Below are 24,997 nucleotides of genomic sequence, written 5' to 3' on the forward strand. Positions count from 1 at the left end.
AACCTATTAACAGATAATTTCAATACATTCGTACCATCACACGACACTAACAAGAAAATATCATTTTAGCAATGCACGACTTATACGATAACACAATAGCTGGATAGCTACAATACCCCAATGATCTTGTACATAAACAAGCATTGATATTATACAATCGATATTGTGTATATACCATCAGTGTTATTAATATAGTATATAATCGTCTTTATTTTCTCTATGGCCAGCAGCATTTCTTTAGCCAGCTCACAACACCTTACAAGACTCTACAACACCTTGCAACACTTCACAGTCTTTATCATATTCTACAGCCATAACCCCACCTCATCTCATCATGTTCACCACGATGTTAGATCAAGCGCAGTCCCCGTTCTTCTCTCTTCCGGGCGAGCTCCGCAATATAATCTATGAGTATTACCGTATCAATACACCAACAAGTTATGAGTACAATGGTGTCCTCCGTCCTCGGGACGTTGCCTCAGCACTCTCTGACCCACATGGTCTTCCCAAGACCTGTAAGCGAGCATACAGTGAAGCTCATGAACTTCTCAGCGCTTCCCACGCAGAAATCACTGCCATTACGTACCCTGATTTCCGTCCTGGCTCTGTCCGTATTTCATGCGACGGTATTTTTCAGCCTTCTCAGCTTCGCTCCCTCGATGTCACCTACATTTATGATATTAGACCTTCTTGTGACAATCTATTCTTTTGCCTCATGTGGTTTGCCCAAGTGGCTCCTAATATCCGTCGATTAAAGATTACAGTCGACCACGGCACCCTAGTCTTTCCTCGCCCTGGATGGACAGCACGAGGATGCATCCTAACAACCTTCAACAGGATCGTCCCGCAAGTCACAGATTTTAGCCAACTCGAATCCGTTGAATTGTACAGCCGCCTTGATGTCGATATGGCCAAACTCTTAAATCTCCAACTTACTCGCGCGTCTATGAACGAGCAAGTGAAATTGTATAGAGTTGTAGCACGCGAACCCACTGAGCCAGTCAGAACGTACGAATCTATTCCGGTGGAGGCTGCGGATCTAGAGCTAGCACCAAATGATGAGAGCTTTTACAACTCATTAGACTCCGACCAGTATATAATAAGCTTAGCCGAAGCTGAGGAGATAATGGACGTTTGGTTCTCGAACGATCCAGACCATTAAAGCACTGGGCTTATCAGAATTGAAGAGTCTATGGCAGACAAAGAAAATCAGAACACTTGAAAGCTCTCGATATTAGCAATAACACATACGCTTTGGAAAAATAGAAACAACCGATTCCAAGCGAATTGAAATGTGTTTGACATTGAATAGTAAGATAGTCAGTAGATAGTTAATAACATAGCATACATACCCAAAGTAGCTTTGCTAGTCCGAAGAGAATAACCCAATATCTAGACCGATGATATTAAACATTTCATGTGATTAAGCAAATTTCTTATGTGTTAATGAAGTTCCGATTCGATTAAAAGGTATCTAGAAAGAGACATAAAAAGAAAAAGAAATACACTTACGGCAAGGGTGAAGTGTTTACAAGCGCGTGACAAGCCCTACGTGGGACTCGAACCCACAGCCTCTGAATATCTAATAGAAGTTCAGTGCTCTACCATTGAGCTAGCAGGGCACGGTTAATAATCGTGTTCTCTAGATTCAATCTAGAAATCGACTTGTGGGCTTTCGGAAGCCGAAGAATTCTATCCCTTAGACATAGCTATCGTTTTTCTAAGTTAAAAGAAAAAGAAAAACCCTGATAGCACTAACGGCGACATGGACCGTGCCCCTAGGGTTAAGTGGGATGATTCTAAAAATTTATTGGTCCACCATATTATCCAATACCAAGCGGTACTAGGGCAGAGTAAAAAAAAGAACAAACAATTAAGCAACAAATAAATCAGAAAGAAATATAAAAAGGTGAAAATGACAAGAGTGGGACTTGAACCCACGCGGATTTCTCCATGAGGATACGATATTAAGGTGACCTTAACCTCACGCCATAACCAACTCGGCCATCTTGCCGTGGACATTTGTGCTTTTAGTATGAAACTTAAGGGACAAAATTTGTTTGAGGTTCTGATTGGACGAAAGATTCAAATGGATTCATAGTCAATCATTGGTCAATTCATTATTATACCTGGTGGGGAGGAAATGGAAAGAAAAAAAAAGTGTTGAATAACTTGAGGGTCAAATGATCAAGAGTTTTAAATATTAAAAGTACTCAAAAAGAAAAATAAGAATTGCCCATCACAGGAGTCGAACCTGTTGCCTCCTCATTACCGCGTATTGTTCCTATGAAGATGTAACTCCTTAAGAGTTTAGCTGCTTGGAAGTAATACTAGTGAGGCGCTCTACCGGTGAGCTAGACGGGCATATTATGAAGTTGGTCCACTTGCTAAAACGAGCTAGGATTTCTAGCTGCTGTTGATGAAGATTTATTTGCTACAACCCAATATTAACCCTTTATGAATTTGAATTGGCATGACAAATAGTGTCTAAGTAGGTATCTAAGATATAAAAATACCTGTATTGCCTTTATATCCATCCCCCTCGGGGAATATTATATATACATACAAGCCTATACTATACAGACTTGCGTTGTGTATACAATGTTATACTCCCGGCAGTCATATCATGTTGAAATCTATCTGTGCGTTGAACCGGATTCGTTACCCTTAAATCAACCCTGCCCTTAGCTACGAACTGATAAAGCGGCTCTTGCAATATTACTCTAGATTACATGGGAATAGTAATGATTTTATCGTCAGAAAAGATGTTTTTAATTAGTCAAGTCGTGCCTCCGCAATATAAATGGACTGATCACGCTTATAATTCCCACTCTTTACCGTCCAAACTGTTGCAACAAGTAGACATCTCTCTTTACATCTCAACCATCTTGGTTCTAGCAAGGCACTATATGATTTCAAATTGCCGCCCTTTACTACCCAGTGTAACGTAGTCATATGTATTGACGTCGTTTAAGGATAGTATAATAACTAACATTGGCAATGTGACTTTGGTTCAATACCGAACTTTCTCCTAGATGAATGCATAGTCTATACGCAACTAGACAAGAGGAGACCTAGGCCTTTGGTTACTAGACGGGATTCGTGTAGCCAGTAGCAAACAAATATGATATATCACCGGGGATAAGGTCTAGAGCCCAGTGCAACATGTCTTTGACCCTGCTCCATGGGTGGGCATCGGATTAAAGCGAAGTGTAACGGCAGTTGCATAGCCTCCAAGATATTATGTCACCGTACAGTCCTCTACATGGTCGTTATAATCCCGAGTCTCAGTTGCACACCATCCTACGTGGATGTAGCATGGATGTACGCCCTATTATTTAGGAAGTTACCTAGCTTGTCAATGGAGGAAATAGTTTGACAGGTATCATTACAAACCGACAGTGTAGCTATCATGCATACATGTCTCGCATAGGTTCGAGACGCCGATAGATCTATCACCGCCACTGTGATACGGTCGTGGCCGGATATCTAGCTGGGCGTGGGGGCTTATTCTTAATACTATACCGATTGATTATCTAGGTAGGTAACTTAATATGTAGACCACTTTCTTATTCATATCGTAGGGCGAACTATATGCATCGTTTATACTGGGCTATATCCTGCATATTTCATAGTAACACTTTAGCATTGTCCAATAACATCAATATGCCCATATAACCGTAAGAGCTTTATGAGAATGAGGCTATCAACTCTATGAGAGCACAACTCTGAGGGCGTAATTTGTGAGAGGTATCCACCGCCATAACCTTGTATCTTACGAAGTAGGCGATGTAAGGGCTCTCGTGGGAAGAAGAACTGTTATGTATCCTCCATAAGATGACCGCGTTGGTTCATCACGATGACGATCTGTAATTATAGGTAACAGGGCAGAGTCAAATATATCCGGACTATCATTTCTTTCATAGGCTCGCCGTATAGTTCCGGCTTGAGTGTTCAAGGCGTGCGTAACAATAACCAGGGCTCGATATTGGCTCTCGAGCTTAAGTGGTGGAGGGCATGATGTTCGAATTGGCCAGAAAGGAAAATCACGGGTTATTTGTTGCAGCGTGAGATGTGATTTTCTCCAATTTCCCCTCGCCGAGTGCATCAGTCGAATGTAACAAGAGAAGAGTTCCGCATCTAAAGTAATACAGGAAGGATCGTCCAGTGATAAGTTTCATCGGCAGTTCGACGTCGTGGTAGCTGAAGTGCTTAACTATTTGCCAACCGGTTGAATTTGCCTTGATCAATGTCCAAGTAGCCTCTCGGCTCGCCCGGCATAAGACACAGGAATAGAAATATTGGAGATTTAACCCCAGATTGACCTGCTGAGCTCGTCACTGTTGGAGGATTGTCATAACTCGGGGGCTAATAGGAAGTCCTAGCCAAGCTAAGGTCAAGAGTCCGCCAACCCTATAAACGCGTACTATGTTGGTCAGCCACAACATCAACGTAGAGCGCTAAGGTACGGCAGGGTGACTATTGGTGCAAGCTACTCATGCAATGTGCTCCCTTCGGATAGACCCAACAAAGTAAAACGAACTATAATCTTGAAAACTGCGGGGAAGCATGGGGTGCATACAGATTGTCGGGTATTTGACCTCACGGTAGCTTTCACCCCGCATTATACGTTCGTCTTGCATACGAGCTGCATCTACTAGTGGCCAATGAATATGCAGATATATGCAAAATTGCCTAGTAGAGCTAGGAGGCAGGGATAGGACGACCACAAGGCTGTGAAGACCAACTCTCCGAGCCTCACCGAGGACCCGCTGGCTGCTAGTTGGCGGCATCATGTCTTGCCTTTCCTTATATGTCGATTTAGACATCTATCACCATATACGAGTTGGAGAGGTGACGTGGGTAGTTCAAACTAGAAACCCGATACAAGGTATCTTGGAGGCCTAGAGAGTGATGAGAACCAGGTTGGTTCGTGTTTGGATGAATGTGACCCTTCCTGCGCTGCCGGCGAGTTCTCTCTTGGGATTTTATTCCCCTTCCATCCGACCAGCTTCTCCTTATGATTGGGACCCATGCATAGATGTTACATCACAAAATATCAGATGACCTCTGCGAGGCATAAGTTGGCAAACATGTTGAATAGTTGCCGGGAAATGGGGGGTTGTTGGAGGATATAGCTAGTAATCAAGCTTGGACGCATGGCCTAGACAGTAAGAAGGGGAACTATTGGCAACTTCGTAAGAGTTATTCAAGTGCAGGGGTTCCCCCTCTTCTAACGGATATTTGGATCCTGCTCGCCCAGCTTTCGAGAAAGCATAAGAACGACACAATCGTCACCCTTCAGCGAATTTTTCCAACATGTTCTCCAAGATTTTCGGCTGGGATCAAAAACAACAAGAAGCAGACATGAGTCCCTTACCTGAGGAATTCGATATTATCGTTTGCGGTGGTGGGAGTTGTGGATGTGTAGTGGCTGGTCGGTAGGTTCTTCTAGAGATCTATCCGCAAGGGCTTTACTTATATACTCATTCCGTATAGTCTGGCAAATCTGGATCATAATCTTAAAGTCCTTTTAATCGAGGCCGGAGAGAGTAACCTTAACAACCCATGGATCTTCAGGCCAGGGGTCTACCCCCGGAATATGAAGTTGGACTCGAAAACGGCATCCTTCTATGAGTCTCGCCCATCTAAGTGGCTCTCCGGCAGAAAAGCTGTAGTTCCGTGCGCCCACGTTTTGGGAGGAGGTTCCAGCATCAACTTCTTGGTATGTGAAAGACCCTAAGTGAAAATAGCTTAGCACTAACCCTTTATAGATGTACACACGCGCTTCCGCTAGTGACTATGATGACTTCCAGGCCAAAGGGTGGACTACTAAGGAACTGCTTCCACTCATGAAGAAACACGAGACTTATCAGCGAGCTTGCCATAACAAGTAAGCAAAAGAAAGTTGAAAGCATCTAGAGATACTAATAGCCAAAGGGACCTCCATGGATTCGAAGGACCGATCAAGGTTTCATTCGGCAATTAGTAAGTTAACAGTCGTAGCCCGAGTTGAAATACCCAAGAAACTAACTGTCATAAGCACTTATCCAGTAAAGGAGGACTTCCTTAGGGCAGCAGAATCCCAAGGTATCCCCGTCGTCGATGATTTACAAGATTTAAGTACCGGCCACGGCGCAGAACACTGGCTAAAGTGGATTAATCGCGACGTACGATCCCTTACCCCTATTCATCTCTGTTTCATGACTGACCATTCGTGGATATAGACCGGCCGACGTAGCGACAGTGCCCACGCATACGTTCATTCGACTCGCGCCGTTCATGACAATCTCTATCTAGCTTGCAATACCAAGGTAGATAAGATTATCATCGAGAATGGAAGGGCTGTAGCTGTTCAGACAGTGTAAGGCTAATCGAACATTGAGTTATATGCAGACCGTTAACTTGTATTAAAGGCCAACCAAGCCGCTTCACCCCAATCAACTAAAGACTCGCACCTTTAGAGCCCGAAAACAGATCGTCGTATCCGGAGGCACGCTTTCTTCCCCGCTAATCCTCCAACGATCCGGCATCGGTATGCTTCTGTAGTTAGATTGCGAGCCTACAAGTGCTAACAATTCCTAGGCGACCCCGAAAAGCTAAAGAAAGCTGGAGTTGAGCCTATTGTCAACCTTCCCGGTGTAGGCCTCAACTTCCAAGATCACTATCTGACTTTCTCCGTATACCGCGCGAAACCCGAGACGGAAAGCTTTGATGATTTCGTCCGAGGTGTACCTGAAGTACAGAAGGGTAAGAGCAGAAGCATTATATCTTGTCAGTCGTGATGCTGATATGTCTCCAGCGGTATTTGACGAATGGGCGGCGAAGGGAACCGGGCCACTTGCTACCAACGGTATCGATGCCGGCGTGAAAATTCGCCCAACGGAAGAGGAACTTAAGGAGTTTGAGTCCTGGCCCACGCCACAGTTTAACGAAGGTTGGAAGTCATACTTCAAGAACAAGCCGGATAAGCCGGTGATGCACTATTCCATCATCGCCGGTTGGTTTGGTGATCATATGCTACTCCCACCTGGCAAATTCTTTTCCATGTTTCACTTCCTCGAGTATCCATTCTCGCGAGGATTCACCCATATCAAGTCTGCCGATCCCTACGAGGCTCCAGACTTTGACCCGGGCTTCATGAACGACGAGCGCGACATGGCACCGATGGTATGGGGTTATATCAAGAGCAGAGAGACGGCACGTCGTATGGAAGCCTATGCCGGAGAAGTCCAGGCGATGCACCCTTTCTTTGACTATGACTCTCCAGCCAAAGCCAATGATATGGATCTTGAAACGACTCGACGCTACGCCCTCCCCGGGAATCTAAGTGCCGGCTTGCAACATGGTAGCTGGAGTACTTATAACCCTGAGCCGTCAAGAAGGCCAGAAGCCAATATCCTAAACAGCAACAAGGCGGACATCCGAGATGAGCTCAAGTATAGCAAGAAAGATATCGAGGCTGTCGAAGAGTGGGTTAGGAGGCACGTAGAGAGCACGTGGCATTGCCTAGGTGTAAGTAATTGCTACTATACATACCTAATTTTAGGATCTCTATTCATACTTACATTTCACACTAGACTTGCTCTATGGCCCCGAAGGAAGGTAACAGCATCGTCAAGCATGGCGTCCTAGACGAACGATTGAACGTCCACGGCGTTCAGGGCCTCAAGGTTGCGGACCTTAGTATCTGCCCTGATAACGTTGGTTGCAATACGTAAGTTAAACATTATAATTATCCAGTATATCTTCCGTTGCCTCCTAACACGTTGTAGATACTCTACCGCTCTTCTTATTGGAGAGAAAGCAGCTATGCTAGTTGCCGAAGATCTCGGGTACTCTGGCGAAGCGCTCGATATGAAAGTCCCGACCTACAATGTGCCGGGCGAGTTGGTACTTCCGTACCGCGTGTAAAGGTATTATCTAACTGTTATGATTTCTCTTCATGTTGGAAGTTATGTAATGTTTGGGTATGATTGATTATGAACTTCGAACCAGATTGATAACTCTCGATCAATATCGGGATAACTCTTCTGTTTCCGTAATATTATGTTTTTAGTAGTAGTTAACAGGTAGTTAATGAATGTAACATATATGCGTTAAATGTCTCTTCTGATATTAGATTTGCCCTATTGACGCGAAAAAGAATAATAAAGGTCCAAGGCTCCACATCGAAACCAAAGCATTGGGTCAGACACCGTTTCTGTAGTTAATATACGGTACAATCCACACTGTATTTTCTTTACGTTTGATCAATGACGGGACAGCGGGTGCCTGGAGGATTCATCTATAATAACCCTGCGCATCAATTCGTAAGTATTTTCAAATAACTACTGCTAAAATCTATATCTTTTCTAGTCAAGTTTCAAGGTTCGTATTATTATTTTTATTAGCTTGAAGATATTTCTTAGTCTTATCCAATTTCTTTAATTATTCTCAACGCTCAACGCTCAACGCTCAATACTCAATGCTTAATGCTCAATGAAGATGCGATAGCTACTTCTAGCACACAGACACCAATGCATAAAACGCCAACCGCCTCGCAACAATTTACATAAATTCCTTCCTCGTCTTTATCTTATATTATCGTCCTTAATCAGCCATTCCGCCCTTGCATGAGACTAATCAAGGCATCCGCATATGTAGCATCACAGATTACACCATTGGAGTACGTGAAAGCGATGTATGTACGAAGTTGACCGGTTGTACTTTGAAGATAAGCCCCGTGTAACGGTGTAACGGAATCCGGAATATTTTATTTAAGACGGATAGAGATTCGAAGAGGACTTGACAGACTCAATAGTCCCTACATATATCACATCAAGGAATTATACCGAATTAATTATACGAGACTTGGTATTTCACAATGGCGTCTAATAACGATGATGGGAATGGTGAGAATAACGGGAATAACATCCATTCCGTCTCTCCCGATTCTGTCAGTGAGACGACTCCGCTTCTAGTGGTGTCGCCTGTTGCTACGACAAGCGGAAGCGATACTCTGGCCGCTGGGGACGACGAGTCTTATAGACTTCTCGATAGGCCTGAGGATAAACCACTACCTAGGCTTCAGATCTTCCTGCTCTGTTATGCGCGCCTTGTCGAGCCTATCGCATTCTTCTCCATCTTCCCGTATATCAACCAGATGGTACAAGAGAATGGCCACTGTATGTTCCTATCATCCTTCTCATTCTCATCTTCCTACAATACCCATAAGGTAAATAAATAATAAATAATGAGATAATGGCTAATATAAAACAATGTAGTGGATGAAGAAGACGTAGGCTTCTACGGCGGACTGATAGAATCGCTCTTCTCGCTTACCCAGATGGTTGTCATGATGTTCTGGGGACGAGCAGCTGATCGCTGGGGTCGTAAGCCCGTTCTTGTATCGTCCTTATTCGGCGTCGCTATTTCGGTCTCCCTGTTCGGGCTTGCGCGCTCTATCTGGCAGATGATTGTGCTACGGTGTCTAGCCGGTATCTTCGCCGGTACCGTTGTCACTATTCGTACCATGATTGCCGAGCACAGCACCCCACATACCCAAGCCCGCGCCTTTAGCTGGTTTGCCTTCACTAGTAACATCGGCATCTTCCTCGGTCCTCTCATCGGCGGTGCGCTCGCAGACCCTGCGCATCAGTACCCCTGGGCGTTTAGTGGCGTGCCGTTTTTCGAGGAGTACCCTTACGCGTTATCGTCTATTGTCGTGGGATGTATCGGCTTGACGGCTGTACTTACCAGCGCATTGTTCATCGAAGAGACATTGGATCGGAGCAAAGTCCCGAGTGCAGGCTCTAGCGATGGCGAAGCAGGCACAACACCCAAACCGGAACCTACCTCTACACTATATCTCCTTAAAGCCCCAGGTGTCCGCATCGTGCTGTACAATTACGGACACGCAATGCTCCTCGGGTTCGCGTATACTGCAATTGTTCCCGTATTCTGGTACACGTCTGTAGAACACGGCGGCTTTAGTTTTACACCCTTACAAATTTCTCTATACATGGGTCTAACAGGAGTATCTCAAGCGTTATGGCTCCTCTTAGTATTCCCTCCTCTACAGCGCCGATACGGGACCAACGGTGTTCTACGCGCCTGTGGTATCGCATACCCATTCTTTATCGTTGCTATGCCGTTCTTAAATCTTATTCTATATCAAGGAACTCCTGCCTCCAACACTGCGTTCTGGATCATAGTTCCTATCATTCTAGCACTCGGCCCGGGTGTTAGCATGGCCTTCACAGGAGTCCAGCTTGCGCTAAATGATGTATCGCCATCTCCAGCGACTCTAGGCACGCTCAATGCCCTAGCGCTGACTATTACGAGTGGTCTTCGCGCTTTTTCCCCAGTGCTATTTACCAGTCTGTTTGCTATTAGCGCTAAGTACGAACTTGTCTGGGGTTACCTCGTATGGCTGATATTGACCGTTATTGCCGCTGCTTTTACTGTGTCGACAAGATTCCTACCGGCAGCTAGCGAGAAGGACTACGACCGCGAGGTGCTATTGGGACGAGATGTGGATGACGATAATTAAGATAAAACTACCTGGTAGTGGGAGAACGTCGAAATAGGTTGGCGTTTGTTCAATTTGATCGACATAAGAGCCAGGATATTTAAGATAGAAAACATAAGGAACTACAAATCAAGGGTAGCTACTAACAGGTACCCAAAGCTGAATTTTTTTTAAAGGTTTACGTCGTTAGCGAACTAGAATAATCCCGAGTAGTTGAGACGAGGTTTCAAGAAAAACTAAATTTAGAGACTGATTAACCTGACCTAGACAATTGTGAAGGTTCGTAGAAATATAAACACCTTACAACAAGGCCTGCTGCTAGAACTAAAGCTCCGTAGAGTCATTGTATTCATGAGATGTATTCATATGACGAGTTTATTATCTTGAACGCGTTCAATCGTAATAATCGTATAATCAAATCCGGAACGCCATCCAATGCAATTGCGCTTCTGATGCATCCTTCTATTCTATGTGACCACTTAATCCCTATTCCGATTGCTGAGCCATCTTCTTACAATGAACTCCCGGACTCTATACCGTTTCAAGACCTCCGCCGCGCCGAGCCCCTCTTCAAACGGAGGCGGTATGTCTACATATGCAAGAACCAGGGTCTTCAGGGCTGTGGCCTGAACACGATTGATGGTATGAAGCCAGTGCCAAGACCTCCGAGGAGGCTGGCGGCCCTGGGTCCTCCACCAAGGATCGGTGTACGCTGGTAGAACGATAATAGCAAACTCGGCATGAGAGAATACCGGACCGCGGTTATATAACATCCAATCAACACCAAATTTGATACCAGGCCGCGTTACCCAGCCTAAAGAACGAAAATGGTGGTACACGGCATAATGAATAAGAAAGGGATCATCCGGCTGAAGATCTATCGTCCTCGGAGGTATGTACGAGACCTGGCGAAAGAGCGCGAACAGATCTAGAGCCGTAATGGGCCTGCCAGTCGCTGGATCTAAGATACTCAAAGCCCCCAGAGCAAAGACGAGATAAAAGGCCTCTTCCGGACATAATTGGAGGTGCTCCTTATCTACAAGTTCGAGTTCCGACTCAGAATTAGTCTTGGCGGTCGTCTCACTTTCAAGGGCAGGCTGTGATAGACCCAAGTCTATCGGCCGGGCCAATGGGGAAACCCCGTTTGATACACTGCCGTTAGGTGTATTCCCATTTAGCAAGACGCCGTGATGGGGGCTCGGTGGATCAAACAGTTGAAAAGTTGTCGACTCCACCTTGGGCGAAAATCGCACCGACTTGCGTCTCTTAGGGGGGTTAGTTGGAGTATGCGGCCGTGGAGAGTGACCATTCATCCCAGATGAAGCTGCTGCTATTTCCTTCTCGGCCGTAGTTGACCTATCGGCGTCTTTCGTTGTGACAGTATCTGATGATAATGAAACGCCATTTGCGGCTCCATTTGTAGTCTTATTTATGGTAGGAATCCGCTCTAAACTTTCGCTTGTTGAACCGTTAGGGTATATGGGTTTTAGATCATGCTGAGAATTTGGAAGAGCCAACAACTCGGCGGGCCCAACTGGAGCCACCCATGCTTCCTGCTGTCTGGTCCGTTCGATTGCTTCCTGCTCTTTCCTGGCACGATCCCACTTCATCAGCTTGCGCTCCTCTCGCCTCTGGACGGTTACAGCTTCAGCAACATGGCCATTATGTTCACCCCTCCGAGCCTGTTCTCGCTTAAGCCAATTCGGCTCGCTCCTACTGTAATTGCCTTTACCGAAGAACCCCTGTTCCCATAATGCTCGTATCGATTTGGGGTCTTTAATATGGACTGATCGAGTCTCCGCGGACCAGACGCCTTGATGAATTATAGTAGGTTCAGTTGGCGGTGGGGACACGAGTTGGCTCACCCATGCGTAGACCACGTGAAAAAGGGACAGCGGATTACTTGGATAAAAGGTTGGTAACGGAAAAGTACGGATAGGCGCAGGGAGCGCATATATCTGATGAAGTGGGGGTCCTTTTGGTACAGCAGAACGAGGCTTAGGTTTCACTTGGGGAGATGGGTCCGAATTTACAGAAGTTGAAGAGGTATTATGTAGGTTCGGGATGGTGGACACGATACTGGGTGTGTCTGCCATGGTTATTGCTCATCATGTCGACCTACTTTGATAGCTGTCAGCCGAATGTCATTTTTACATCGCAGCTTTCGAGTTGACGTTACAATGAGACAAGGTTGAAACGTTCAAAGGCAAGAAAAAAATAAATTCAAATAAATAAATAAATAACATGATATAATCGCTCAGATACCGTTGTAGTCTATATTGGGACACTCATCGAGACTTTTTGAAGGTCTCTAAGCACCGAATAAAAAGGTGTCATCACCGCGATAAAATATAACAAAGGAAATTTCTTCTACTTTCAGGATCGGAATCTATATGATACCAACTGCGCTGATAGAAGTTTCGAAGCTACTTACATGATTTATTAACGTCTACCTCTACCTTTAATAGAGTAGGCCATTCATTACTCTTCAAGCTATCCTGATCGAGTTCTGTATTCTTGTAGTTGAGGTAAAAAAAGTCAACCTTTTTGTAAATTTACAAAATTGTGAGTTGAAGGTTGAAAGATTTGTTAGCGGGATGCGCAAACAATAAAATAATTAAAAGGTCGGGTCTAGTCTGTCCAATTGGATTGTCGGGCCGGTATTATCCGCGGATCCGCTAGTCCGTTGAACGTTTAGCACGTGTGGTTGTGCGGTAGGGCTCTAGCCGATATGTACATGGAGAGGTACAGCTAGGTACATTAGGTACCTATGTACTGTAATGTGCCCGACAGATTGGATTAAGTGTCGCAGATTAGATATGGTCCGTGCCTTCCCGGCATTCAAACGCAAGGCCGCAAAAGCGAAGTGACGATCCTCTGCGGCTGTCATCGCCTTTTGATCACCTGTAATTTTGGTTTAATTTTTTTTCTTATTAGCGGGACCTCAGGTTCTTAGAGGATCCATCAACAATGCCGGGTGGACCGGACCGTGTTTATATTCCCTGAGTCGTAAAGCGATACTATTACCATTAAGCATTCGATATCTGATCGTCATTAGCTTTGGTATGGATGGAATGGTCTATATTAATTCCTTCTCCTTGCGTCCCGCTAGATTTGTTTGATATTGTCCTGGGACATCCACCTCGAAATTTGGTCTTTTGATTTTTTTGATTTCTTTTTTTTTTTTTTTGTCTAATTAATTATTTAACGGCCTTCTATTCTTCATCCTGATATGTTCCAATGCCTTCATACATTGTTCAGGCGTTAGGTAGCGCAGGCATCATATGGGGCTTTACCATCGTTTTAGTTCAAAGCATTGGTCTCTATAAAATGTAAGAATTCCTATACGTTCTCTATCCATTCTCTACACATTCACATAATCTATGAAGGTATATTTCTAACTCCGGTCTCAAATAGCTTCCGTTACTATTCGTCAGTCCCCGCCGCCCCGGTGTCTCCATACCTACCGAAAGATGAGGTGCCGCACGTAACTATCATCCGGCCTGCCAAGGGTCTAGAACCCGGCTTGTACGAATGTCTTGCCTCCGTATTCCACCAGTCTTATCCGAAAGACAAGTTGACCATCTACTTCTGCGTCTCCTCCAAGGAAGATGCCGCGTACCCCGTCATCCTCAAGCTCCTCGATAATCACTCCGATTTCGATGCCAAGGTTTTCGTCGAAACCGAAGACCCTTACCTCCACGGTGATGGCGGCCACGTCGATAATGTTGGTCCGAACCCCAAGATCCGCAATTTGAGTAGGGCGTATAGAGAAGCGAAAGGGGATATAATATGGCCTCTAGACTGCAACGTGTGGATAGCAAGGGATGTAGCTGGTCGTATGGTCGATAAGCTCTGCGGATACAAACCGGACGGCAAGCGAGCGAAACCTTTCAAGTTCGTCCACCAACTACCTTTAGTAGTAGATACCGTTACCTCTATGAGCTCTTCAAACTCCGCAGGACAGACTCTACTGTCCGGATCTTCAGTGACTGGCGGCTCCGATGCGCAGTCTAGCGTCGACGTGCCGTCTTCTGTTTTGTCTAGGTCCTGGGCTCACGGGGGCGGAAGATTGGAGGAGATGTTTATGGCTACGACGCACGCTAAGTTCTATGGCGCTATTAATACCGTTGGTATTGCGCCTTGCATTGTTGGGAAGAGTAATATGTTCCGCAAGTCGCATCTCGATCAAGTTACAGATCCAGCCCAAAACCCAATCTTGACAGGCAGAGCCGCAACTCTGCCCAAGGGCCTAGATCATTTCTCTCTCTTCATGTGCGAAGATCACGTCATTGGTGACCTTCTATGGCGTTCCAATCTGCCCGGCTTCGCAAATCATGGTCTTGTTTGGGGCGACCTCGCGATCCAGCCTATGGCGGGAATGTCAGTACCCGCTTACGTCGCACGTAGGGTGAGATGGTTGCGTGCTAGGAAATGGACCGTATTGTCAGCTACTCTAGTCGAACATGGCGTCGAGAGCCTCGTGTGCTGCTTCTACGTGTCCTTCGGTCTTACTAGCGTTCCTTGGTTTCATCAGACCCTTGGCATCCCACAAACTTGGAAGGCTCTGTGGCAGCTTTGGCTCGCTGGCGTTGCGCTCTGGATGGTTGTAGACCGGATCGTATTCAGGAAGTTGCATGCAGGACACAGCATACACGTGGACGAACAGACGCCATTATTTGCCCGGGGCACGAGCCGCGGCGGAGCTGAAAAGCGCCGATTCGGCGAGTGGTTCCTGGCTTGGTTAGGACGGGAGGTCCTGGCCCTCCCTGTCTGGACGTGGGCCGTCTTCCTCGGTGCCACCGTGAATTGGAGGGGAAAGCAATTTCGGGTCCGATCAGATATGACGGTCGTTTCGATAGATTCGGAGCCTGAGGAGCGGGCTTCGGCGCAGAATGGGCACGGCGCCAATGGCATGTCGAGAACAAGAGGGAAGAGAGATTAGACCCAAGATACCCCAGCATTTATTAACACCTAATATATAATTCATCACGTCAGCCGCATTGCTGGGTCGAATTGGCATCTTGACAGGTATTTATATCGTGTTTCCTAACTATATTTTCCCGACGTAGCCCATCTAGCCCAGGCAGCCTTACACAAGGTACCTATACTCTGTTCACGCCTAAACTACCTACTTCGTATACCGGAATTTTCTCCTAGACGTCCTCAATAATGTTCATATCCCAGAGACGTAGACCGTAGATTAAGATTGACCTATCTCGCGACTTTTGCAAGTAGTATGCCTTGGGTACCTAATTTTGACTGCATCACGATGCTAGCCTCACAATGGAGAACCTTCATCCACTCGTATATCAGGGATGCCTCATTCACCAACTAAACACTCAGATGCAGAAGCCTCACTTGACGAAAGAAGCTTGAATTTAATATTTTTTATTCAGACATCGAAATAAATAAATTTCCCCATCTGTTTGGTATATCCATCTCGTGCGCAGTAGCGACTCATCTATATAATTAAATAAAACAAGGCGGCAGAGTATCAGTTAGTAATAATATCAGTAAAAGTAAATAGGATCCTGGGTATAAATTTCCCGTTTGCAACATCATCATCATCCTATCCCATCCGACGATATGGACCGAAAATCGATTTGAGTAATGCAACGCTTACACGAATATAAAAATAGTAGTACTGGTACAGCCTGCCGGTTTTCCAATTCGAACGAGGACCATGACAATATTTCCGAGCCAGCGAAATGGGTATAAAGTATGTGTGTGTATATATGTATGTCATGTCATGTCATGTTCCCAGTTCCAGCAGATTCCATTCCGTCACGTCCTATTCTTTTTGACCCTCGTATCCCTAAGCCCAACGTTATATGATTTAGAGGCCAGATAGACAATGGTTGGGTATCGATTTTGTAACATTGAACAGGCAAGAAAAAGCCACGCCGATGGATGCAGGTAAGAAAAAATGAAAGTCGTGGATTATCCAACTTGACGGAAGGAAAATGTGTGTTGAACATGTGGAATCTGTATCTCGCTCTCGGTAGCATAAGCCGTCATCAATGTGTTCGACAAATAACTCCGTGAGGGCAAACAGATAGAAAACGTAAGACAGGTAAGTTGCAGTAGCAAACGTCAGCGTAGCAATCATTCAGAGCCCCATCATCTCATTCTGGCCAAGGAACGTCCTGGCCAACTCGTCTCCGCCACGTTCGGCTTCCTTCATCCAGTGGATGGCGACGCACATCAGAGTCGGGTCGCTCCTAACGTCACCGTCCATAGTCGTGTCCTGCATTCCTGAAGAGGACGGGCCAGCCGTGCCTAGATTGCTTCGGCTCCGATCAGCCGAATGGCGGGCGCTACTCCCGGGTCGCGGACCGAACTTCTCCATAACGGCTTGCTTAAATACGTCTCGCGGCTTCGATAAAGGTAACGTACTCCTCTCGACAAGCTCGGGGTTACTAAGGTTAAAAAGGCCCAGCTCCCGCTGCGCTGTGGCATTGCCCTCCTTGGCCGCGATTGTCCACATCTTCGCCGCGTCGCGAAGAGAGTGGATCGGCGGCTGGCGCATCATCTCCGGCGCATCGTCGCTACCGCCGGGACGCTTCCTCGACGGCGTGTAGTAATTCAGGATCTCGTCCGCAACCTCGACCATCGTCGTAATGGTGTCTTGCTTGAGCGAGAGCGCCACTACTACGATATCCCAGAAGGCCTTGTTTCGATCCGTGTCTAACGTGGATGGGGATACAAAAGAATTAATGAATTGTAGATCGCGGAACAGCGTCTTGGGCCGTATACCCGCGTCTTTGAATAGAGACCGAAGTACTCGTGCGATAGCGTCGGTGTTAGTTGCTTCTTTCACAGAGACGATAGAGCGAGCATCAGAATTCTTGGTAGAACGAGGTTGGATAGGGAACATGTGCGACTGGAACGGTTGGGAACGCCGTTCTCTGTTATTATCGCCACCAGTTTCGTTCGCGTCCGACTTCCCCGGAACGCTGCCATCATCGTCGACGGATGCGGACTGGTGTCTCGTAGTCCACCGAGACCTACGCGAACCGTTCGACAGTGAAGCAGATATAAGACGCTCCAATTCGAGTAGAGCATTAAGCTTGGTGTATGGATTTGGGTGGACGGCGAACATTCCTAGAAGCCTCTGGTACGCTTTCGTATAAGGGAATTCCGGAGTTTCCTTCTTCTTCGAAGACCTTGCGCGAGCTGAAACCGTATCGCTCGTGGCAGAGCTATCGTTGCTCCGCCCCGAAGCACTGTCGGGTCTATCAGAGCCTAGGTCAGCCCTCGATGCCTCTCCTGCCTGCCGAAGGTTACCGAAACTCTTCCTCTTCTCTATCACTCTCTGCTTAGCGGAACTCTTGCTAGCGCGGTCCCTCTTTACCGAAGGCCTCCGCGCTCTTCGCTCCTCGGCATCTCGGCGGTCGATACATTCTTGTCCCAAATTGCCAAACCAACCATCAGTCTCAGAACCAGACGCGAACACGAGGTTACCAAGCTCGGAAAGCAGCAGACTGGTTAGGGTCTGACGAAGATCTGTAAGAAAACGTTGTTTGCCTTCTGAAAGGCGGCGGAAATGAACAGTTTCGTTCGATGATACCGATGCACCGGACCGCGAAGCCGAATGATGAGACGGCAGCGGTTGGTGATTCGGTTGAGAAAACGTGCTGGAAAGATTTGTGACGCTAGTCGTTGGCGACTGCGCACGTGAAGTTGCCGAGCTGACAGTCGACATGGTAGATTGGAAAGGAGACCAGTATGTGGATGTCGAATCTATGGCATGGATAGGAGATGACGCCCCAAAATAATCATGTGAATCGAAAGTATCAGACATCGCAGTGCTGGCCCTAGAGAAACTATATCGATGATGGGAATCGATGGAGACCTGGCTTGTATTGTATGCGGACATACCTCTGAGGTCCCTAGCCATAGAGGCGGGACGGCGTGTGGGAGATGCATATCGCCTTTCGTGGTCGCTGCTAATGACACTGGCGGCATCGTCACCCCACATGCTTTCTTTATCCCGGCCTATACGAGGACCTTCGAACGCTTTGCGATCACGAGAGTACAGTTCGCTAGACCAGAGCACAGGACCATCCACGATATTCTCGCCGACTAGCTTTGATACGCAGCTATCGACTTCACAGCAGAATCGGTGTATACGCTCTTCACCCTGGCACATATTCTGAATGCCGAGCTGTTCTAACCACTTGTTGGTTATATCGGCTTGAGCGTCGCTGAGCTTATTCGGACCTCCCTGCTCTTCACCAGCTGCTAATATATCTAGCATCTGCGACTCGTTTCGATATATATAAGCAGCAGCGGGACCTCGGGCCAGCTGAGCTCGGTTGCGTTGAAAGGAGCCCCATTTCCGCGGCACGCCCATTATCTTTAGCGCGCTGCAGATGTTGCGGGTTTGCTCGTAAGGAGCCGAGTTATGAACGTCCGTCACATACCACATCTTGTCTCGAAGCGCCTTCAGGCGTTTCATCATAGTCTCAATCAGACCTTCGTGGCGCTCTTGGCTCTGCTTTAGCCATACTAACCACGCATCATACTCTTCGATGGCCGAGGCAGAACGGCGGATCGAGTCGCGAGGACCTCGAGAAAATATGTTGAGAAGAGTAGCAAATCCATTCTTACGTAGGGAGGGGGACGATAGAGCATTCAGCTGTTGGAGTGTCTTCCAGTATAGATGCGCAGACACGAAGTCGGACTGGATACGCGATTGTGACGAGGCGGCAGAGAGCATGGTGATCAACACAGACGAAGAACCAGCCTCATCCGCAGGCTCTTTATCTTCAGAAACATGGGAAGATTCTTCGGCAGCCTGCTTCGCTTTCTGTTCTTCTTCGTACTTGCTACGAAAAGGGTTACGGCTGCCCATTGTCGTCCCTGGCGTTATAATTTTATTCTTAGACCGATACTTCTTAAGCCCCGACGCTCGATTACTAAATGTGGTCTTGGTGCCGTGGTCTTCAAGACCTTGGGGGATTTCGAAATCCTCGACAAGTTTCAAGACAGAGTCTCGTAGCTGGTGGTAGTCCTTATCAAGCTCGGGCTTCTCGTCCGGCTCCTCATCCTCCGTATCACTGGTGGTAGAGGAATTTTCCTCCTCTGCCTCATCATCAGGATCGTACGTCATCTGTGAAGAAAGACTATTCCCATCAGCGGAGATGAATACGACAGCCCAGCGCTCGGCGCACGGGTGACACGATCCCGAAATCGCCTCCGGGCCTAGAATTTGGGCCATCTCATGCATTGCTAGTCGAAGACGATATCCATCTTCTTCGTAATTATTAGCATGTTTCTGCCTCGTCCCATCGGACATAGGCGGCGAGCGTCTCTGGGGAGTACCGGCTACCTGTTCTTCGAGTAGAGGATCGCCCGAAGTGGTTCCATCACTAAAAACGGACGAAGCACTCATACTGAGGACGGAGGCTGTCTCAAAGTTACTCCTAGACGTGCCGATGGATATCGGCTGCGATATGGCAGAAAAGCCTGATATCGACGGCGCACCAGACCGGATACTACTCGAATGAGCAGATTGCGGTCTACGCTCCGGGAATAGCGCATTAGAAAGCGTGACAAGGTCAGCGGGACTAATTACCAAATAAGGATGGACCTCAGCGGTCTCCCGCAAGGAAGTAATAGACCTAGCGGGGAGCAATCTACCAGTCCTTCTCCCCGACGGTTTGAAACGAGCCAGAATATTTTCAACGTGGCCCTTGATCTTCAGAGGTGTCGATACGGGCTTCTGGGCGCTACTGTTGGCGAGCATCTCCACGACGTAATGCTGGGCAAGCGTAGCAACCTGCTTGAGGATCTTCTGGCGGCCGTATTCAGTAATATGATACTCAGTCATCATTCCGTAACTCTCTGGGTGGATGACAACGGCAAGTAGCCAACTAGAAAAGAGCCACTTGTATACAAACCATCTACGTGTGGTATCAACGAGGCCACGCGTACTATCCTTCATCTCCAACCGGCGAAGGATCTCATTTCCAAGTTCAATAACACCTTCCGGAATGCCGGTTGCATCTTCATCATCAATAATAGCAAAAAGATCGTTAACAGCACGATCGTAGAACTCCTCGGCAGCAATGCTATCCTTAGTAGTCCAATCCGAGAGGTTGAACCTCGTCCCGTTCTGGTCCTCCGCTCGGTCGAGCAGGAATGCACCATCCTCGAGTATCTTCATCAGGTACCATTCCATATTGGCTCGTCCAGACCAATCACGCATGGCAGACCAGGCATTGAGGATCGAGATCAGGACCGGCTCGCTGGTAGATCTGGTGGAGATCAGGCGAGCAAAGGCGGTAGCCCAAATTCCCGTCCTCCGTTTGTCCTCGGCGCTGTCTGGGCCGGCCGAGTTAGCGAAGCAAGTATAAATCAAACCAGATAGGGGATCGTGGCGCTGGAATGAAAGAAGCCGCTCGACGGCATTGGGAGTTTGTCCCGTCTGTCTACTAGGGCCGCTAGAATGCCCACGGCCGCCGGTTGAACGGCCGTGGTACGGCAAGACGGACTCTATCGGCTCCAATCCCTGATGAAAAGTAGTTAGAGCTTGGAGCTCCGTGGTATTCAGGGCACACAGCCGAGTAGCTAAGTAGTCCGGGTTTGTCCGGATCTGAGTAAGAAAGTTTAGGAAGGCTTCTCTAGCAGAAGCCGAGATATCATTAAAAAAGGGGGCGACGGAGCTACCAGGACCAATGCTCCCCGCCGTGCTAGGTGGTGGCACGAGCGTCTCGACAGACGCTACTCCGGACGATTGCAACGACTCCATATCAGGTTCCAAAAGAGCATAGCGACGGGTGGCGTCGCAGCTATTCCGAACATCATGGATAGCACCATACAAGTTAGCAAACGCCCTCTTATCATCGTTCCGGAAGCTATCCGCTAGGTTGCGCAGCGAGGTCTCTCCGCACCGGGTCAGGCGCGCCGAGAGGGCAGTGGAAATCAGGCTTCTTTGAAGACGAATGCGAGTGTTGGCGCACTTGCGCTCCTGGTATTTGGAGAGACGGACCAAATGGGCGAGCTCTCCAAGCGTGGTGCCTTCATTTTCGACGGTCAGATGGGGGTTCGTATACAGGGATACGTCAGCTAGGAGCGTCCGCGGGAAGGGTCCCGAGTCTTCTTGGTCTTTCAAGATGGGCTGCAACGGGCTAGACGGGGCGGGCGGGCTAGAAGCCGGAGACGGGGACGGAGGCGACTTTGGTGGGCCTACGACTTGGTCTATCACCGGTTTCTTGGGCGCACTCGCGCCGGCACCGGGATTGGCGCTAGACTGCTGCTTCGAAGTCGCATCGCGAAGCGTCTCGTCGGTACCAACTTTACGAACAGACCCTGACGATTCTCGCCGGCGGTGCCCACTACCGGGTCGACCGGGGCTTCGCGATCGAAATCGCCGCGGGCGCGATACTTCGGCTCTCGTTTCGGGTGAAGGAGTCGGGGACCGCGATGGCGGACTGGTGGCGGAAGGGGACGCGGCTACGTGACGGCAAGGCGATAAGTCAGCAATCTGTTACGAATAATTGGATAGGCCAACCTGGGCACTTCTAGCAGTGCTCTCCTCTCTTCTAACTCGACTCACGTGGGGAAGAATGTATGCAAACGGGCGACGACAGGGATCGCTGCATGGAAATCATAGTGGGCGCATGCGATGATATTCGCGAGCGCACCTTTCACCCCAGCACGACCAACAGCACCCCTTAAACAGAGAGCTGCTAGGTAGCCACGGTGGATACGATTGCTCGATCGTTCGTCGACTTGGTATAGGTTCTTTCAGGTTATGTCATCTAGATATCAAGCGGGATACTTGCGACCTAGCTTCGACGGAAGTAGAATGGCGCCCGCGTTATGCGTGTGCGTTGCGCGCGGGTAGTTTAGGGTAAATCAGGAAAGATAAGGATAGGTAAGGTAGGGTAGAGGTCAGGTTTAGGTAGGGCGGAGTTGGGCTTCAAATAGTAAGAGAATATAATTAGAATATGGTAGAGCTTCGGAGGGGGGGAAACTGAGGGACTGAGGGACTATCGATAGCAAGTCAGATCCGAGTCGCGGTCGGTTGGTCGATCGCAGATCAATACAATGTCGGAAAACTAGTTGGAATTATTGGGCAGCGCGAGCCGTGAGCTGTATAAGCAGGAATATGGTCTTCTTTTTCTAACCCTCTCTCTTCTCGGTAGATATTGGGTAAATAATAATGACCTCAGCTAGTGCTAATCATCGAATCATAACATCAATCTTGATCAATACGTGAGTTGTTCCGTCTCGTTCGTCCGTTCGCTTGGTAAATAGGTAGGTTAAGAAAACGTTCGTTTGCGCCTTGTCGGCTCCGGCAACCCGGTATATAGTATATAATCGGTATATATAGGTTAAAAGTATATAGGTATATATCTAAGTAGGTATATACCTAGGTAGGTATACGGCGTGTTCCCGCAGGATCGGAAGGGAATAGGAAGTAGATGAATGAAGAAAGTAAACAACAGTAGCAGCAGCAGCAGCAGCAGGGAATAAAAAAAAGAAATGCAGATAATAACAGCAGCAGCAGCAAAGTGCAGTGCAGCAAGGCAAGTGCAGCTCAGTTGCAGAAGCCGCGCATAAGAGACAAGATGATGTGTCTTGCCGACTCGCCTTCATTCGACCATCCTTGGAAACCTTGTCCAGCTGTCGAAGCACTACCCAGTTACACAACAGAATTTAGTTGTCGCACTGTCGTTGGCCGACGTGGGGTAAATCGATGAGACCGCTTAGTACCGCTTAGACAACCGATTAAGACGGTCTGTTCTGTGTCCACATGTTTACTGTGTTAGGTATAATTGTGACAAGTTAGTTGTATTAGTTGTATTGTTGTATAAGACTAAAATACTATTATTGCGCCGTAGCGGCATTGGGAAAGTGGCTAGGTATTAGCTGGCATGAACTTACACTAAACTAGTATTAACTACCTGGCATTAAAATTGACATAGCTGGCAGAAGTCGCGAGCTGTCAGTTGCCACAGGTAAAGTCTAGGTACCTAACACGAACTAATTCGCGCGGGTACAACAAATAGGTACCTCCGCTATCGTGGCGTCTAAGCATTCCCAAACTCTTAGAGTTTAACTACAAGTGCCGCAAGTCCGTGCCAACCCTTCCCGTAGGTGGTATACATTTTTACTTTTAGGTACTTCTATGGTTGGATCTTACCGTACTTTAGGGCCGTCTAGGTCCGTCTCCACACGGAGCCACCCCCTTCTTTCTCTCCATCTTAGCCTTCTAAAATTCCCCTGTCTCTTCTTCCACCGCCAACCCCCCCCGTCCCCTTCCCCCCAAAAACTGCAGACAACCTAAGCAGCTGGGCCACCCCGAAGGTTTGCCAAATAATCTGAATGGATCTAAATAGACCAACCACTTACGCGCAGCTTAAATCTCGTCCCTCATTTTTGGCGGGTGTGTACAACACACAAGGCGACCATAATGATGACGATGCCACAGCATATGCACACCCTGTCACGGAGACAAGGTCGAAAGCCTGTAACTGGCCAGCCCGATAAGGCCCTGTCAATGCTGGCAATACGGAAATAGTCATCCTCCCTCTCTAACTGTTCTCCTGTTCGTTAGGGTTGAATTTGGTGCGTCCTGGTAAATAACCATCTGGTCTCTTATCAAATCATCCCCCTGGTCATACTATAACACAGCTCGAAGTCGAGTCCTTCTTTGCCCCGCGGCTACACACCGAAAATAGTTCGAACACAGTATGACAAAGACGACAGAAACAGTCTATCAAAGTCTCCAATGTCTCTCTACCTCGTCTACGTTTTTAAGAGATACCTCTACGAGATACATTTTCTGATTGTCCTTCCTCGGCTCTTCACATTTGACAGCAACGCGCAAACGGCGCAAAAAAGGGGGGCCGCAGCCAATGATCCAAACAGGCATTGACAAGCAAAGCTGACCAAGGAAAATACCGGCATCTTTTTACAAGAGACGGAGAAAAGAGCGGAAGAGATCAGATACTCTATTTTCTTTTCTCGTCAGGTATCATTAGCAGCATCATCCAAATGAAGCACTCTTCGCGTTACGGGATGCAGGAATCCATCATCTCACTCAGCCAAAAATCCAGAAAATCCAGAAAATTCGCAAACTTTCCGACATTGCCCAGTGGCTCCAGCTGCCTTCCAGTGGTAAAAAAGACGGCTCCCGGCTGGGCATAGAAACGATGAGTTGGCCCTGCATACTGCATCGCTAGGCTTCGCTTCTTCGCTTCTTTGCCTTCCATGCCTCTTATTTTTTTTTATTCTCATCTTACCTAAATCGTCACCCTGCCCTGGCGGTCCAAGGCTGCATCGCCCGAGACGGCGGTCAACGTTGCAGATCCCATCGTAGCCTTTTGGAATATTTCCCGCCGGCGGCTCGCTAATAAAAAATGAAACATATGTTGATAAACCTACTAACTCGCAATAACTTACAGCGGTCCCCACGAATGAGGCCTTGTATAGCCCTTGGACAAGCCTTTGAGCAACCCTTGGAGA

General features: G+C 47.5%; 5 protein-coding genes across 5 annotated transcripts; 3 read left to right on the forward strand and 2 right to left on the reverse strand.

Moving 5' to 3' along the window:
- Positions 1 to 5,319: 5,319 nt before the first annotated feature.
- On the forward strand, positions 5,320 to 7,914 carry GL218_06376 (Alcohol oxidase 1; the record flags this gene model as incomplete). The annotated part of the gene is made up of 11 exons (XM_033583085.1): positions 5,320 to 5,441; positions 5,500 to 5,725; positions 5,775 to 5,893; positions 5,941 to 5,988; positions 6,044 to 6,170; positions 6,228 to 6,364; positions 6,417 to 6,535; positions 6,586 to 6,750; positions 6,803 to 7,515; positions 7,581 to 7,717; positions 7,776 to 7,914. The coding sequence occupies 11 exons, from the start codon at positions 5,320 to 5,322 to the stop codon at positions 7,912 to 7,914; spliced, it is 2,052 nt and encodes a 683-aa protein (XP_033433559.1).
- A 952-nt stretch (positions 7,915 to 8,866) lies between these two features.
- GL218_06377 (uncharacterized protein) lies at positions 8,867 to 10,534 on the forward strand (the record flags this gene model as incomplete). The annotated part of the gene is made up of 2 exons (XM_033583086.1): positions 8,867 to 9,167; positions 9,267 to 10,534. 2 exons carry the CDS (start codon positions 8,867 to 8,869, stop codon positions 10,532 to 10,534), a joined length of 1,569 nt encoding a protein of 522 aa, XP_033433560.1.
- Positions 10,535 to 10,992: 458 nt separating this feature from the next.
- On the reverse strand, positions 10,993 to 12,609 carry GL218_06378 (putative tRNA-splicing endonuclease subunit tsp-2; the record flags this gene model as incomplete). Its single annotated transcript, XM_033583087.1, has 1 exon — positions 10,993 to 12,609. The coding sequence occupies one exon, from the start codon at positions 12,607 to 12,609 to the stop codon at positions 10,993 to 10,995; it is 1,617 nt and encodes a 538-aa protein (XP_033433555.1).
- A 1,144-nt stretch (positions 12,610 to 13,753) lies between these two features.
- GL218_06379 (Ceramide glucosyltransferase) lies at positions 13,754 to 15,458 on the forward strand (the record flags this gene model as incomplete). The annotated part of the gene is made up of 2 exons (XM_033583088.1): positions 13,754 to 13,845; positions 13,931 to 15,458. 2 exons carry the CDS (start codon positions 13,754 to 13,756, stop codon positions 15,456 to 15,458), a joined length of 1,620 nt encoding a protein of 539 aa, XP_033433556.1.
- A 1,167-nt stretch (positions 15,459 to 16,625) lies between these two features.
- Positions 16,626 to 22,134, reverse strand: GL218_06380 (uncharacterized protein; the record flags this gene model as incomplete). Its single annotated transcript, XM_033583089.1, has 2 exons — positions 16,626 to 21,976; positions 22,080 to 22,134. The coding sequence occupies 2 exons, from the start codon at positions 22,132 to 22,134 to the stop codon at positions 16,626 to 16,628; spliced, it is 5,406 nt and encodes a 1,801-aa protein (XP_033433626.1).
- Between the last annotated feature and the right edge of the window lie 2,863 nt (positions 22,135 to 24,997).

Source organism: Daldinia childiae (assembly GCF_008694065.1).
Source record: "Daldinia childiae strain JS-1345 chromosome Unknown Scaffold7, whole genome shotgun sequence".
NCBI lineage: Eukaryota > Fungi > Ascomycota > Sordariomycetes > Xylariales > Hypoxylaceae > Daldinia > Daldinia childiae.